The 17,608-nt window shown below is 41.4% G+C and overlaps 1 protein-coding gene across 1 annotated transcript in view; it reads right to left on the bottom strand.

Moving 5' to 3' along the window:
• slx9 (SLX9 ribosome biogenesis factor) overlaps window positions 1-16,215 on the bottom strand; it is a 115,770-nt gene extending 99,555 nt beyond the window's left edge. The window contains exons 1-2 of the mRNA XM_063051700.1: window positions 16,021-16,215; window positions 15,787-15,898 (exon numbers count right to left, since the gene is read on the bottom strand). Coding sequence (XP_062907770.1) covers window positions 15,787-15,898; window positions 16,021-16,176 — 268 coding nt within the window. The 5' untranslated portion in view covers window positions 16,177-16,215. The remainder of the gene's footprint in view (window positions 1-15,786; window positions 15,899-16,020) is intronic.
• Window positions 16,216-17,608: the final 1,393 nt, after the last annotated feature.

Genomic DNA, 17,608 nt, shown 5'->3' with positions numbered 1-17,608 from the left:
AACCCACTCAAGAAAACATCAAACACCCAATTCACAAAAAAAAAGAACAAATTGCACTAACAGCTAAAAGTGAACAACATATAGAACATCAAAAATGAATTACAAGATCAAATTCAAGACGACCACTAATCATGGAAATGCTGATGGGTTGTCTTGTTGCTGATGGATTCGATGTGCTGTGCATCCAGAGATGCTCTTCTGCACATCACAGTTGTAATGCATGCTTATTTGAGTTACTGAAGTCTTCCTGCCAGCTTGAACCAGTCTGGCCATTCTCTCTCTCATTAACAAGGCATTTTCATCCATAGAACTGTTGCTCAATGGATGTTTTATGCTTTTTGCACCATTCTCTGTAAATGGTAGAGACTGCTCGGCACGAAAATCCCAGGAGATCAGCAGTTTCTCAGATAGTCAAACCACCACATATGGCATCAACAATCATTCTACAGTCAGTAACTTAGATTACATTTCTTCCCCAGTCTGATGTTTGGTCTGAGAAACAACTACACCTCTTGACCATGTCTGCATGCTTTTATGCATTAGGTTACTGCCACATGATTGGCTGATTAGATATTTGCATTTCTGAGCAGGTGTACAAGTGTACCTAATAAAATGACCGCTGAGTATATATGGGAACAAAATTATTATCAAAAGAAGCCATGAAAGCGAAACATGAAGTGAAAATGATGGAAATGCTGATTATCTGAAAACTGCTGAACGCAATTCCTGCCGAAGGGTTTCAGCCTAAATGTCAACTGTACTCTTTTCCTAGATGCTGCTTGGCCTGCTAAGTTCCTCCAGTATTTTGTGTGTGTTGCTCGAACTTAATTAAAATCTGCAAGTTCTGTAAATCAGTGCTCAGACAAGTAGACATGGTATTTCTTGAGTTTACATTGAGCTTCATAGTCACAAATAGGTGGCAGAAGGTAAGAGGTCGTGATGGTATTGAGATTAGTGGCAGGAGCCAGGAGTTCAAGGTCACATTTGCAAATTCACAGATCTTCTGCAAAGTGATCATTCATTATGCATTTGAATTCACAATGCAGCACAGACCAAATTACAAGGCACATCACTGAACTGGGAGTAGTACAAGTTGCTACTGCTCTGGGAAAGTGCATTCAGATACTCGTCCATGAAACGAGAGAAGGTAAAAAGGCAGATGTAACATCATCTCCAATTGTTTTGTGAGATGCCATGATTAGGGGAAATGGAAGTGTATTAGAGGAAGCTGTTCCTTTGTAAGGCTGAGAACAAAGGAGGTGGGAAAGATGTGCCCAAAAATGGCATACTGTTGAAAACAAAAAAAAATTGCAAAGTGGAGCTGCCAGGATGGCAAAGGGAAACCTATTCTAATCCCAGTTAGAGCATATAAACAGGAAATGGAACTCAGTGAAGTTTGAGGAAGGTTTACACTCGATTAAGAAGTGACAATAACAAAAGCACTTGTAAAGAAAGGTGTAATTATGAGAAAATATACAATGGATACATAGCAAGTGTCAAAAGAGAGTACAGTCCTTGCAATGATCATGATCAAAAGATGTCAAGGAAGTCAAAGAGGCAGCAAGTATTAGAATGGCTACAGATCACTAGCCGATTTATTGCTGGTTATAGAATTTGAGGGAGAGAAGGTTGAAGCCTGACGAGATGAGAGCAATGCAGCAACTGAATGAAAGGATGAAAAACCTTGAGGCCATGCAAGTGCATTTCCCTGGTCAACAATTTACCAGAAGATCCAAGTAGCAGCAAGACAAAGGACCCCTCCAAGTTTCCAGAGCCTCATCTTTCACATTGGGAGAAACAAGTGATATTTAACTTGAAGTTAAAAATAAAACCAATACTGGAACTATTAAAGTCAGCATCTGCAAACAAATCAAGTTAATATTTCAGATCACTGAACTTGAATCAGAACCACTTTTGTCAGTTTTTTAAAAAAATGGCTTTTCAATTCAAGGTGAAGTAATTCATTGAGAGAATAGGTAAAGTCAAATAGAGAAAGATGATATTGGAAAGGAACTGCCAAGACCATCCAGTGGAGAATTCAAGGATCAAATCACCACCATGGAAATGAACCGGGCAATGGGGAAAAGAAGGGGAAGAAATAACAACTGTGGAGCAAGAACATGCTGGATGCGTTATTTAAGCAAGGCTGGCTTCCTTGGATATCACAAGTAGTTTGGAGGTTGGGCATGATGACTGAGGATGGGAGAGCCTGAGGAAAAAGTTAAATAAGCAGTTAAAATCAGAGTGTTTACTGTCTAAAGGAAAAGATGTGAGGGAGATGGATACTAGAGGATATCGAAATGCACCATTCAATCTTCATGGGATAAAGATTAATACATCAAAAACAACAAACAGCTTCAGCCTCCGTGTTAGTCTTCATAATTACAGTATTGCAAATTAGAGCAACAGGTCAGAGTACAGCTTGCGTGCATATAAAAAATAACCTCTATTAAAATGATGCACTGCTCTGAAATTCAGTACAACTTTAGCACCACCTGGTGGTTGGTGCAACTTGGGTATGATTTTACAATGAAGTTTACATTGATTACAATGATGTCTTTAGAAATAAAAATAAGTAATCTGAACTTTGAAAAAAATCTGAACATTTACAGATTTAGGCCTCTTCAGACATCAAGTCTCCACCATTCAATCACGGCTGATGCATCCCTCTCAATCCCATTCTGTCTTCTCCCCATAAGAACCTACTAACCTCCGCTTTAAATATACTCAATAACTTGGGTCTCCACAGCCATCCCTGACAATAATTTCCACAAATTCATCATCCTCTGGCTAAAGAAAATCCCTCTCATCTCTGTTATAAACGTATGTCCCTCATTTGTGAAGCCGTGCCCTCTGGTCCTAGCCTCACCTACCATAGGAAACTAGCCTCTCCACATCCACTCTATCCAGGCCTTTCAATATTCAATAGGTTTCAATAAGATCCGCCCTCATTCTTCTGAAATCCAGCATGTATAGGCCCACAGCCATCAAGTGCTCCTCATACATGAACCCTTTCATTTCCAGAATCATTCTTGTGGACCTCCTCTGAACCCTCTCCAATGCCAGCACATCTTTTTCTCAGATAAAGAGCACAAATCTGCTCACAACACTCCAACTGCAGTCTGACCAATGCCTTATAAAGCCTCAACATTACTTCTTTGCTTTTATATTCCAGTGCTCACAAAATAAATTCTAACATTGTATTTTCCTTCCTTACCACCTACACAACCTGCAAATTAACCTTCAGGGATTCCTGTGCAAGGATTCCCAAGTTCCTTTGCACCTCTGATTTTTGAATTTTTTCCCCGTTTAGAAAATAGTCTACACATTTACCAGTCTACCAAAGTGCATGAACATAGACTTCACTACACCATATTCCATCTGCCACTTATTTACAATCTTTCTGAGCCCTTCTGCAGACTCCCTGCTTTCTCAACACAACCTGCTCCTCCAATATCTTCATATCATTCACAAACTTGGCCACAAAGCCATTAATTTCATCATCCAAATCATTGACATATAACATGAAGTGGTCCCAACACCAACCCCTGTGGAACACCACTCATCAGCGGCAGCAAACCAGAAATGCCCCCTTTATTCCTACCCTTTGCCCCCCACCAGTCAGCCAATTTTTCTACCCATGCTAGTATCTTTCCTATAATACCATGGGCTCTTATCTTTTAAACAGCTTCATGTGCAGCACTTCATCAAAGGTCTTCAGAATGCACTGACTCTCCTTTGTCTATTCTGCCTGTTATTTCCTCAAAGATTTGTCAGGCAAGATTTCCCTCTAAGGAAGCCATCGGCCTGCCTTCTCATTCACCTGCATATACCCTGAAACCACATCCTTAATAATGGATACAAACATCTTCCCAACCACTGAAGTCAGGTTAACTAGCCTGTACTTCCTTTCTTCTGCCTCCCTCCCTGCTTAAAGAGTGGAGTGAATTTACAATTTTCCTTTTCCCTGGAACCAATTTAGAACCTAGTGAATCTTTAAAGATCGTCACTGATGCCTCCACAATTTTTTCAGCTACCTCTTTCACAACTCTGGGGTGTAGTCGATCTGGTCTATGAGACCTATCTACCTTCAGACATTTCAGCTTCCTAAGAAGCACTTCTCCTTGGTAATAGCAACTACACTCACTTCTGCTCACTGACAGAGGGAAAGGCCAAATGGTTACTTTCTGTGATGCTACATTCCATGATTCAATGATACAAGCTTAACACAGCAATACATTCATGATTATCAAAGGACCTTCACATTCTTTAATAAAAATGTCTTAAAAATGACTAGGCTGAAGGAACGGTTAACGCACACAAAATGCTGGAAAAACTTAGCTGGTCAAGCAACAGCTATGGACAGGATAAAGTTCCAGTTTCAATTTGCAAAACAATAGCTCATCATATTGCATCACACAAAATGACTGCTGAGTAAATGAGGGTGCATGATATTTTTGTGCTTCAAATATTCCTGATAAACCCTGCAAAGCTCCAAAGGACACTCTATTATTGCATGCCACCAAGTGATTGCTGACCAAATATTCACACTGACAAAATGTCAATTGAAATTTACAATAAACATTAAAAAATTTTTTTTAAGTCAACCGAAGTTCAGATCTATACAGTGGAAGAGCTCTATTGTGAGCATCAGCAGAGGCACTTCATCAGCAGCCAAAACACTTCTGAGAATTCGTAACTGGAAGCCCAGTGCTTTGCTGGAGAAGTATAGATGTTATCAGAGATGTCTGGGCAGAGGCCTGCTTCAAAACAAAGGAAACTAAAGTGTTAAGTAACTTTCACAATATTTTGAGAACCCTGGACGGGGCAGAGAAAAAAAAATGTATTGCCCTTTGATGGAAAGGTTGACTATCAGAAGACAGATTTTAATTGATAATGAATAAAACAGTAATTAAGAATAAGATTTGTTATCCAAAAATAACAGGGATCTTGAATCAATACCTGGTTGAAGACTTGAAGAGCGATTGCGAAGCTATAGCCCAAAAGCTAGGCTATGGGAGTAATTTAAATATTTCCATTTTTGGGTGACATGAACGCATGAGGTTGCATAGCCTCCTTTAAGTTCTTCTGATTAGAATTTCTCTGAAGAATTAGATTTAATATCACTGACATAGGTCATGAAATCTGTTGTTTTGTGACACAAAATTTGCTACAAGTGACAATAAATACATAAATAGACCAAAAGAGAAATGGCAAGATAGTAGTCATGGGTTCATGGGCAATTCAGAAACCTGAATGTTGCTGATTTTTTCTTCCTGACCTTTTATTAACAAAGGCTCTAGAGTGATCTTTAGTCTCAAATGGAATATTGATTAGGTAATTCAACTCTGAAGTATCTTTTTCTTACTCTCCTATAATCAAAGACATGCAGTAATTTAATAACATTTAACTAATGTGCAAATTAAAGGCATATACTTGAACTGTTCATTCACATTGAACACACTGTCACTGCAATTGACAACAGATGGTTAACAAATCAACCTAGTATAGCAACGAGTGGAAGGGGATGAGTTAAATATCAGCTTGCAAATACATTATAGTAAATGAATGTAAAGACTTCCTCATAAACAGAACAAATATAGATATCAATTTGAACTACAGCTGTCAGTCCAGAAAATCAATTTCTGCTCATCGAACCCCTTCTGCTACCTGTTCTGGAGAAGCTGTTGCCATCAAATTAAATACATGGGGAGCTGGCATGATGAAACATGTTGGGCATGAAACTGGCAATTTCATGAAGAACTAGAAGGGCTCTTTAAAAAAAAACACAAAATACACCAAAGAAACCCAAAAACCAAGCAACTGCATTACTCAGTCTTAAACCAGACTTCAGAAACACTGGCTTTGTTCATTATTCAAACTGCATTGAAATGAAACATTTGGCATCATTTATCAAAGGTGTAAGCACTATCGATAATGACTTTGCCATCAACTGATACTTCAACAGTAATGTCACCTTGGTTTGTTTGATAGTTTTTTTTAAACAACAGTAACAGAAAATCCAAACAAATACTGCCTTCCTTTAACTACCATCTTGCAAAACACATTATAGCAGACATAAATAGACTATATATTAACCCTATAATTTGTTTACACTTCTGGATCATCTCCATTTCTCTACACTGTGCAGATATCAAACAGCAAAATAAATAATGATAGAAATCTTAAGTAAAAAGAGAATGCTGGAAATACTCAGCATGTCAGGCCGCACCTGTGGAAAAAACCAGAAATAAGATTTCACATCAATGATCTTACAATTTTAATGAAAAAGCATTGACTCAAAACATTAACTCTGTATTTCTAGCATTGCCTATTTTCTGCACAGATGACCATCAGTCATTCAACATGGAAACTGGCAATTTAGCCCTGTTCTGACCTGTGGAGGCACTGTTTATTCTGTATGCAGTTCATATGTACGAACATCACTTCCTGTGTGTAAGCTGCCTTTTACATCATTCCCTGTGCAGATAATTTGAACTTCAACTTGAAGCACACACAGTAGAAAGACATCCATCTCCATTCGCTCTTTATTTGCCCTTGAAACAGCAATATCTGTGAGTCTTAACCTTTCTTAATATTGGGAAACATTTAGTAGATGTACTTTGAAGGAAGTATGTTTATCGTTTATTGCTATTAAGCAATTGTTGCACCATGAGTTCACTCTGGTCTACATGACATAGATATGGAATGTTTCATGTGAATATTACCTTGGTTAACATTGATCTTGAGAATAATCGATAATATCAGTATAAATAGGCACACAACATTTCTGTATTGAATCTAATACATGTCTTACTTAACTTTCTGTAGTTTCACAAAGTTTTCTCATTAGAAACCCTGAAGAAGCTCAGGTGATTTTTGAGAAGGTGTTTAACTCCCTGCTAGCTTTGTATGCAACACACTGTGAGGGCGGTAGAGTGAAAGGATAAATCATCTTACAGTGTATGCTACAAATGTCAGTTTCCAACCCCAACAATGTTGATTGCCAAGCCCTGGAAAACAGATTAGAATATGGTCCAAAATCAATTGCATCTTTGCAATACTCAAGCAAAACCACAATTTGCAAGGGTGTAGCAAGAGTCTGCACCAAAGCTAAAGTGGCAAGAATGAGAGCAATGTATAGACATTGTTACGAGAATACACATAAAATTAAGATGTTTGCTGGCCTGGGCTAGCATCAGTGGCATCAGCAGTTGGTCTGCCACCTGCCCTCAGGGGAAGGAGAGATAAGGAACAATGGAGCAGCGTCTGGAGATGTGTAATGAAGGGATGTGGGAGGAAGAGCTGTCTGGAGCGGCTCCCCCCTTTGAACCCTGAACTGTTTGAAGTGATGGACAGGCGATACCCCAGCAGGGGGATAAAAAGGGACAGGTTCGCTAAGAGAAACACACACGCCACCCGAGGTAACGAGACCCTGGAAGCGGTGCGCCTCTCACGAGTGGGTGAGAAGTACCAGACAACGACAAGGGTGGAAAGGTACGATCAGCGGGAACCCGGTGTGTGTCCGCCCTTGCCTGGGTGCCGGGTTCACTGCAGAGGATCGACCGCATCTGGAGGAGGGGTCACAGTCGGTGACCTCAGGTGACATCACCAAGGACCCGCCCAAAAGCTGTTTGTGAACCATCTCGCTGGTCTGTGAGTGAAGCAGTGTTCTGAATGATCAGTTGTTCCTATTCTGTCTCTCTTCCCCCACCTTGTCCATCGCCATGGCAACGATTACTGCGAACTGAACTTTGAGTCATTTTGAAATTGGTCATTTACCCCTAGACAACGATAGAGCTTGATTGATGCTGTTATCTTAATTCTGTGCACATGTGTGGTTATCATTGTTGAATTGTTGCATTTATTATCCTTTCGATTACTGTGTTGCTTGTTTCTTTAATAAAACTTTCTTAGTTCTAGTACTCCAGACTCCAACTGAGTGATCCATTTCTGCTGGTTTGGCAACCCAGTTACGGGGTACGTAACAACATGGAGAGAGCATGTGCAGAGGCTACATTCCCACAAGATGGTGGCGCATTTGATTGCAGTGGCTTCTAAGGGGTCAACAAAGGGTGCTACTGTTCTTTTTAATGATCACAAGATCCTGTGAGACATTAAGAACTTAAAGTACCCCTTTCAGCGAGCTGCTCATTGGCAGAGAAACTGAAGGAGCTGGACGGTGCAGATCATGCTGCTGCTTGTGTCAGAGAGGCTTCAGAGGAGTCAGTACACGAAGGAGGCAAGCAGGTCTAATAGCGAGTGACCATCTTAGTCGCTTTTATTGTGATTGCAAGACTCTTTTGGACATTGTTAATGTGGAATGCTGCAAGTTCAATTCACTGATATATTAGCAGACACAAGAGGTGGTTGGCAGGGCAACTACGTGGCCTTGGTCATAGCAAGGACAAGGCCTCAAGCCACGGTGTTGCCTGCACAGGTTAGAGTCTGTGATGCCCTCCCAGTACTTGCTCGGCAAAAGACAAGTAGATTTGAGGTCAATTGCAGATTTCTGGGGCATTCGTGGACTCAGGGCTTCAAGCCATGGTGTTGCCTGTTTACAGCCGCCAGGAGAGAGGCATCAGAGCTGGTGCGCTCAGCAGAAGGTAAGCTGTATTGTGGCCAACTGCAGATTTCTGCAGCATACACGGATTTGGGATCTGGACTTTCTTTTGCGTGACTGTGTTTTACTGATACCTTTCACGTGCTTGCTATCTTCAGTTGTGGCGTGAACAAAGTCACCCGAGAGACACTGAACCTAGTGGATACAGAAGTGTTTATTTAGCAAAGACAAGCAGCAGGCTTCATAATTCAAGACACTCTTGGAAGAAGAGGCCTGCTTGACCCAATATTACATGACATTTTTATATGCTAAAGGTCAAAGGTAACAGCAGGACTATTCTATATACAATACTTTCAAATGTTCAAAGTAGAATTTATTATCAGAGTACATATATGTCATCACATACAACCCTGAAATTCTTTTTCCTGCAGGCACTTAAATTACATATAACTTTCAAACACCTCCTTCTTTGCAACATACTCCAGACACCCAGAACGATTGTTCATGTCTCCCGACTAGCCGCATTCATGCATATGCAGGCATCTAAGAGGAGTGTTTCTTTGTTAGTGATTGACCCTAAACCGCAGCTCCAGGAAACCCACTGTTCTGAGCTGCGTTTTAAATTCCATCTGCCATCCACATTCAAATCTGATGAAAGGCTGCTGTTGAACTTAATATTTGCTATATACTATGACTCCAGAATATGCCTGAATGCTTGTATGTGTTATGTGTGCTTTATGCTGTGTGTGACTGTTAGTACAGTATTTACTTTATTTTTTTTCTCTGCTAGATTATGTAATGCATTGAACTGCTGCTGCTAAGTTAAATTTCACGTCACATGCCGGTGATAATAAACCTGATTCTGATTCTGTATTCGTAGGTATGGTTGAATAGCAATTAAACCAATTGAATTGAATTACGTGCACTCAGGTAAGAGCGTGAAGCTGAAGCTGCCTTAACAGAGGCAAAGGTATACGAAGCAGCTTACAGTGACAAGTCTATCACCAGAATCAGACATGCTTTGCCATGGCAACAGCCACTGTAGCTGACTAAAAAGTATGTCCAAAGGCACTTTGGCGATGAAAAAGACAGTGCCCCAGCTCTATAGGTAGAAGCTGTCCACACCACTCAGCCAATATGCCTTTCACTTAGTCCAGGAGTTGACAGTCAAGGTCTACAGCACAGCAAAGACCCACAACACCCTCTTCTGCAGTTTCATCACAGCAATGACTTCAGTCTAAAGGTGCTACTACTGCCAATCCTATCTACACAGCCATTGGTAGACTGAGCTTCCACCCATCCCAGGGCACACATATTGCAAACCAGTCTCCACAATGCCCTCATTCAGAAGCTGCAGGGGCAATAGATTTGGCTATGTATCTGGCTCGCTAAGACCTACTCACTGCAGGACTAAAAGTGTTTGACAACTAGCCTGCCCAGTTACTCATCCTGGAAGTCAAGCTTTTGCAATGCTGTGGAAGGACTAAGTCTCAAACCTAGCGAAGAGCTAGATCTTCTCTGTAAGTGACTTGATGGGAAGACAGGGTTAGGGCAGTGCACACTGATAATGCAGCTACGGGTTTGCAAATGCTGTGGCAGAGGCTAGACAAATGCCATGGACTCCAAAGGAAATCGAAGAATATCTTTTCAGCAGACTCAACAGCTTTCCAAAGCTCTGATACAAAGACCCGCAGAAGCTACTGGAGTTTGCAGATCTGTTGTCAGAACTACAAGCACCTGTTCCATTTTGATACATCATGAGCCTGACATTTGCCTTCCATTCATGTGGTCACTAAGTATTTTTATTTTTACTTCAAATTTCTTGAATCCACACTGTTTTGTGGTATTTAAAAACTATCCAAGACTCAACATTCTTCAGACATACAGTGGATTCCAGTTAATTGGACACATCAGAACTAGTACATCTTGGCCCAATTAAGTTGCTGCCCCAATTAGCTGGTGTCCAAAGTTCCACGGAAATAGTTCAAATGGTGTTTAAAAAAAGGACAAACTATCATTTAAGTAGCAAATTATGTATTTAAATAAAATATTGAACAAATTAGAACATTGGCAATACTACTACAATACTATAAAACTGTGTATTAGTTCCTAATAGTTATCGACGGAGGAATTTATCCAGTGTATGCTGCTGTGTTTTTTTGATTGACTCTAAATGAACAAAATCAGCACAGACACCTAGTGCAGATAATAGACAGTCTTCAAACAATGCTTTGGAGAATTGCATCCTCCAAATTTTCATTTTCATTGTAACACTAAGATGATTGTTGATACCTTCAACTTCTTCGCAGTTCCTAACTTGTAGAAGTAGTGAAGTAGTTTCATTTTCAATCCAAGCTGTTTCTGACATCTCCAAGCCTGACTGCTTGAACTACAGAGAGCAAAACCATTCTGAATTGTCTCATTGTTTATTTCTCACCAACTATCAGTGATGACAATCATTGCTTTTTGAACACAAACACACGTCACTGATGCTATTTAAAAACAGCTCTAAGCACAGTATAGTGTCTAACGGCCACATAAGTGCATGCAACTGACACTAGTTAGAAAGTGTTTGGCGACAGTTTCCTGTGCCAAATAAATGAAGGGAATCCTGGCTATTTTCTCAATTAGTTTTTATTCTTTAAGACTTGTCCCAAATAAGCAGCTGCCCTGATTAACCGATGGCCCAATTAACTGGAATATGCTGTATTTCATTTTTGCCAAATCACTCAAAAATAATTTGTTACAAAGAATGACGGAAACATGGGAATCTAATAAAGGCAAGCCTATTCAACCACATACTTTTTATTCGTAAACATAACAGCCAAAACAAAAAGATGGGAGATTCAAGGTCAGTACCGTCAACAAAGATGTGTTTAAATGAATTATTGCTGCTTAAAACTGACGGAAACAATACTGATTGAGGACAGATATGTCCTCGTAGGATTCCACAGAGGAGGTGTGGCTGCAGATCAGGGATACAAGTGATCTAAGGAAACTCCCTATAACAACCATGTCGCTGGCAAATGTGCAGTCTCTGGTGAATAAAATTAATGAACTCAGAGCTAGGGTGCTGAATCAGGGGGACATTAGGACCGCATGTGTCCTTTGTTTTATGGAATCCTGGTTAACCCCTTCCGTACCAGATGAAGCGATTCAGATCGACAGGTTTACTATACACCATCAGGAGAGATCTATAGAGTCTCACAAAAGCAGAGGTGGAGGAGTATGCCTCATGATCAACTCTTCTTGGTGCACAAATATATCAGTGCTGTCCCAATTCTGCTCACCAGACCTGGAATATCTAGCAGTTAAGTCCTATAGACAGTGATGAAATGCTTTGAGAGGTTGGTCATGACTAGATTTAACTCGTGACTCAGCAAGGACATGGACCCACTGCAATTTGCCTATCGGCACAATAGGTCAATGGCAGACGCAATCTCAATGGCTCTCCATACGGCTTTAGACCACCTGGACAACGCAAACACCTATGTCAGGATGCTGTTCATCGACTATAGCTCAGCATTTAATACCATTATTCTCACAATCCTGATTGAGAAGTTGCAGAACCTGAGCCTCTGTTCCTCCCTCTGCAATTGGATCCTCCACTACCTAACCAGAAGACCACAATCTATGCAAATTGGTAACAACATATCCTCTTCGCTGACAATCAACATTGGCACACCTCAGGGGTGTGTGCTTAGCCCACTGCTCTATTCTCTATATACACATGACTGTGTGGCTAGGCACAGCTGAAATACCATCTATAAATTTGCTGATGATCCAACCATTGTTGGTAGAATCTCACGTGGTGACGAGAAGGTGTACAGGAGCAAGATATGCCAACAAGTGAAGTGGTGTCACAGCAACAACCTGGCACTCATCGTCAGTAAGACAAAAGAGCTGATTGTGGACTTGCAGAAGGGTAAGACAAAGGAACACATACCAATCCTCATAGAGGGATCAGAGGTAGAGAGAGTGAGCAGTTTCAAGTTCCTGGGTGTCAAGATCTCTGAGGATCTAGCCTGGTCCCAATACATCGATTTGGTACGTCAACAAATACACTCAAAAACTTCTATAGATGTACCGTGGAGAGCATTCTGACAGGCTGCATCACTGTCTGGTATAGTGGGGCTACCGCATAGGATCGAAAGAAGCTGCAGAGTGTTGTAAATTTAGTTGGCTCCACCTTGGGTACCAGCCTACAAAGTACCCAGGACATCTTCAAGGAGCAGTGTCTCAGAAAGGCACACGCTCAATGCTTCAGGAACAGCTTCTTCCCCTCTGCCATCTGATTCCTAAATGGATATTGAACACTTGGACACTACCTCACTTTTTTAATATATATTATTTCTGTTTTTTGCATGATTTTTAATCTATTCAACATATACTGTAATTTATTTGTTTATTATTATTTTAGTTTGATTTTTTTTCTTCTATATCATGTATTGTATTGAACTGCTGCTGCTAAGTTAACAAATTTCACGACACATGTAACGTGAAATTTGTTAACACCTGATTCTGATTCGGGTTTTGAAATACAATGAATTTAAGTGATTTTTTAATGTATTGTCTACCACTTCAGTTGTGGAATGGGTTGAGGGGGGGCGAACAGGGAATAAGCAACAAAGCAAGCAGTTTTTTCTCTTGAAAAGTTAACCTATTGTATGCTTGCCCTGGAAATTAATTATCTTACTTCTGCAGTTCTAATCTACCCCATCCATTATTTATATACACACATTCTTTCTCTCACTCTCCTTTTTCTCCCTCTGTCCCTCTGACTATACCCCTTGCCCATCCTCTGGGTTTTCCCCTCCTCCCCCTTTTCCTTCTCCCTGTGCCTCCTGTTCCATGATCCTCTCCTATCCCTTTTGCCAATCACCTGTCCAGCTCTTGGCTCCATCCCTCCCCCTCCTGTCTTCTCCTATCATTTTGGATCTCCCCCTCCCCCCTCCCACTTTCAAATCTCTTACTAGCTCTTCCTTCAGTTAGTCCTGACGAAGGGTCTCGGCCTGAAACGTCGACTGTACCTCTTCCTAGAGATGCTGCCTGGCCTGCTGCGTTCACCAACAACTTTGATGTGTGTTGCTTGAATTTCCAGCATCTGCAGAATTCTTCGTGTTTGCACTTTGATAAGCTGTTTATTTCAACACTAATTGTGCTTTCTTTTCTTGCTCATTTTTTGTACCTTCAAGTACAAAGACAAAATAAGTTGCAGGCACTGCAGATTTTGGTTAAAATGTTAAACTGGGTTCGAGTCATAGAACACAACAGCACTGAAAAGGGCCCTTTGGCCTATCTAGTCTGTGCCACACTATTATTCTTTTTAGTCCCATCAACCTCCACCTAGACCATAGCCCTCCATATCCCTCCCATCCACATATGGGCCACTGGACCGGCTGCGGTGACGACTGTCTTCGTGGCTCTGAACTCATTTCCATGAACTATAGTTCTGAATGTTATTTGTTAACTTTTTATTGTTTGCACAATTAGTTCTTTTTTTTGCACATTGAGTGTTTGACTGATTTTTTTAATGGGTTCTATTGGGTTTCTATCTTCTGTGGCTGTCTGTAAGAAGACAAATCTCAAGGCTGCATATACTATACTTACTTTGATAATAAATGTATATGGAACGTATTCAAGTTTCTCTTTATTACTGAAATTGAACCTGCATCCATCACTTCCACTGACAGCTTGTTCCACACTCTCACCACCGAGTGAAGTTCTCCCTCATGTTCTCCTTAAACATTTCATCTTTCAACTTAATCCATGATGTCTGGTTCGAGTCTCACTGACCCTCATTTACCCTATTTATATCCCTCATAATTTTGTATACCGCTATCAAATCTTCCCTCATTCTCCTACACGCCAGGGAATAGTCCTAATCTATTCAATCTTTCCCTTTCACTCAGGCCCTCAATGCCTGGCAACATTCTTATAAATTTTCTCTGCAACATTCTTATAAATTTTCTCTGCACTCTTTCCATCTTAGTGACATCTTTCCTGTAGATAGATAACTAGAACTGCACACAATACTCCAAATCAGGTTTCACCAATATTTTATACAACTTCAACATAAGATCCCAACTCCTCTGCTCAATATTTTGACTTACAAAGGCCAATGTGGCAAAAGCTCTCTTTATAAACCTGTCTACCTGTGATGCAACTTTGAAGAAATTATGTATCTGTTTTCCGAGACCCTCTGCTCTACCACACTCCTCAGTGCCTTACTGCTCACCATGCAAGTCCTACTCTGGTCTGTCCTTCCGAAGTGCAACACCTCACAGTTCTCTGCACGAACTTTCATCTACCGTTTTTCAGCACATTTTTCCAGTTGTCCAGATCCTGCAAGCTTTGATAACCTTCCTCACTGTCCACTGCACCTCCAATGCTCCAAGTGTGGTTTAACCCAGTTGAAATTTTTAGCCACCTACCCCATTCAAGACTTTAAAAGAATTTAACTCCTTATGTCCAGCTCATAGACTTTAAATAATTCAGTAAAAAGAGAATGCATGTTGGTGTATTAACCCTGCTGCTTCAAAATCAATTTTCTTCATCTTATGTGATCCTCCATACAACAGCCACTCTAATCTAAACATTATAATTCAGATAAACAAGCATAAGAGTTTGTAGAATCAGTTGGTATTAATCTGATTCACAAATACTTGCACAGGAAAACAAGACACAAATAAACTCTTACAACAAAGTTGTGCCTAGACCAAAGTGCTTTTGACCATTATGCTTTGTGTTGAAAAATAAAGATTAAGTAATCCAGATTCAAACTTAAATTCACCTACAACGATGTAACTGAAAGTAATAATTGCTCAGAATGGGTAGTGAGCATGTGTTTGTTCGTTCAGAGTATGCCTTGGAGTGGTAGACTGAAGTCTTCGGGCTGCCACGTTAAACCATGAAACCCGATTTTGCCAAAAATACTGTTTCCCAACTAAAAAGTATGGAACAGCCAAATTGCTGAGTTGCCCATTGAACAGACATGAAACAGATTGAATTATTCAGTCTAATTTTCTAGGCTGTGAAAGCACATAAGCAAGCTTGAAAAAGCAATTGAAAGTTATTCCCAGCATAATTTTTCAGGGTGTACTGAAGCAAATTCCCTGGCAACCTTGACATGCAATCGTGGGTCCACGAAAAGTGTTGCAATGGTTTGTGAAGATCGGTGCAATTCCAACATCACGTTACAAACTCGGGCGTTTTAACCTTACCTTTTTTACTGGATGCCACGGTCTTGCAGTCTTCGTCATCCAGTTTTCTAACCAGCAACTTCGGATCGATCTTGGTACCAGCGAAGATCGAAGTCGACAAGTGATCGGCATCCTGAGCGACGAACAGGAGAGAGTTAGTGCAGAGAAGCTGAAGGGTACTTTCCCGAGAGCAGCTCACAATCTGCCGGCGTCTCGTCTGGTTTGGGCCGGAGCTGCCTCCCTGCCATCACTCACCTTCTTCAGCTGACTTCTGACAGCCGCGGAGAGTGGAAGTGGTGGCCAAGACAGAGAAGAATCTTGGGGAGGCTCACTCTCCGCCTTCGCCGACCCCGTCAACTTCACGGCAGCAGGGTGCAACCTGATCCGAGCCCGCTTCGCTTTCCCCACCATTGCCGTCTCCGTTGTCAAGGGCGACACACGTGCCTGGGCCTGGTCCGACCGCTAAACCTTCCGACCTGCCAGACAAACTCGGGCAACGGTTTCGGGTCCACTGGTGGGGACGGATCTGTTTTGTGGAACACAGGCTGGAGAGAGTCGCTGGAAGCTCAGCTCCAGTTTGTGGAGAAGTGGGGGTTGTGGCAGGGTCCGCACCCACGTTTAGTTTCTTTGGATAGTGGTGGATGGAGGTGACAACGAGTCACAGACGGTTCCCGAGTTATGAACTGGTTCCATCTTTATAGACGTCAATTTTGTTCTTGTCGGAAAATACGTAAAATCAGTCGATCTGGTAACCAGGCCTCTCCAGCGTTGTTATCCTTAGTCTGGCCTATTTGTGAACAGACAGTTTTATTCTTAACTGCGTCCTTTGTTCAGAGGGAACAAAAGGAAGGATTTGCCAAAACCCTTATCACGATGTCTCAATCAAGAGAAAATCTGCAGATGCTGGAAATCCGAGCAACACACGCAAAATGCTAGAGGAACTCAGCAGGCCAGGCAACATCTATGGAAAAGAGTGCAGTCGACGTTTCAGGCCGACTGTGCTTTTTTCCTACAGATGCTGCCTGACCTACTGAGTTCCTCCAGCATTTTGTGTGTGTTGCTCACAATGTTGCAAGCAAACTTAAGGGAACTGCTGCTCCTATCATTTTCCTTTTTTCTCTCCACCCTTCCCTCCTTTCTTTGCAGCTTAAAACCCATTTAATTTATATCTTATGATGACACTACATTGATTGCCTATCTCAAACAATAATGAGGTGGCCTACAGGGAAGAAGACATCTCTGGCACAGTGGTGTCAAGAAAACAACCTCTCCTGCAGTGTTGCAAAAACAAAGGAGCGGGTTGTGAATTACAGGAGGAATGGAGATGAACTAACCCCTATTAACAGCAATGGATCTGGGGTTGAGAGGGTAAACAGATTTAAGTTCCTCAGCGTCCACATCACCGAGGACCTCATTGGTCTGTACACACCAGCTGTGTGATGAAAAAGGCACAACAGGGCCTCTTTCACCTCAGACGGTTGAGGCAGTTTGGTATGGGCCCCCAAATCCAAAGAACTTTCTACAGGGGCACAACTGAAAGCATCCTGACTGGCTGCATCACTGCCTGGTATGGGAATTGTACCTCCCTTAATCACAGGACTCTGCAGAGAGTGGTGGGGATAGCTCAATGCATCTGTAGATGCGAACTTCCCAGGATTCAGGACATTTACAAAGACAGATGTGAAAAAAGGGCCCGAAGGATCATTGGGGACCTGAGTCACCCCAACCATAATCTATTCCAGCTGCTACCATCTGGGAAATGGTACTGCAGCGTAAAAGCCAAGACCACCAGGCCATTAGGACTGATTAACGCATGCTGATTTGAGTTGTTACGTACCCCGTA

This window comes from Mobula hypostoma, chromosome 6 (genome assembly GCF_963921235.1).
Source record: "Mobula hypostoma chromosome 6, sMobHyp1.1, whole genome shotgun sequence".
Classification (NCBI taxonomy): domain Eukaryota; kingdom Metazoa; phylum Chordata; class Chondrichthyes; order Myliobatiformes; family Myliobatidae; genus Mobula; species Mobula hypostoma.
This window is presented reverse-complemented; position numbering and strand designations above follow the sequence as displayed.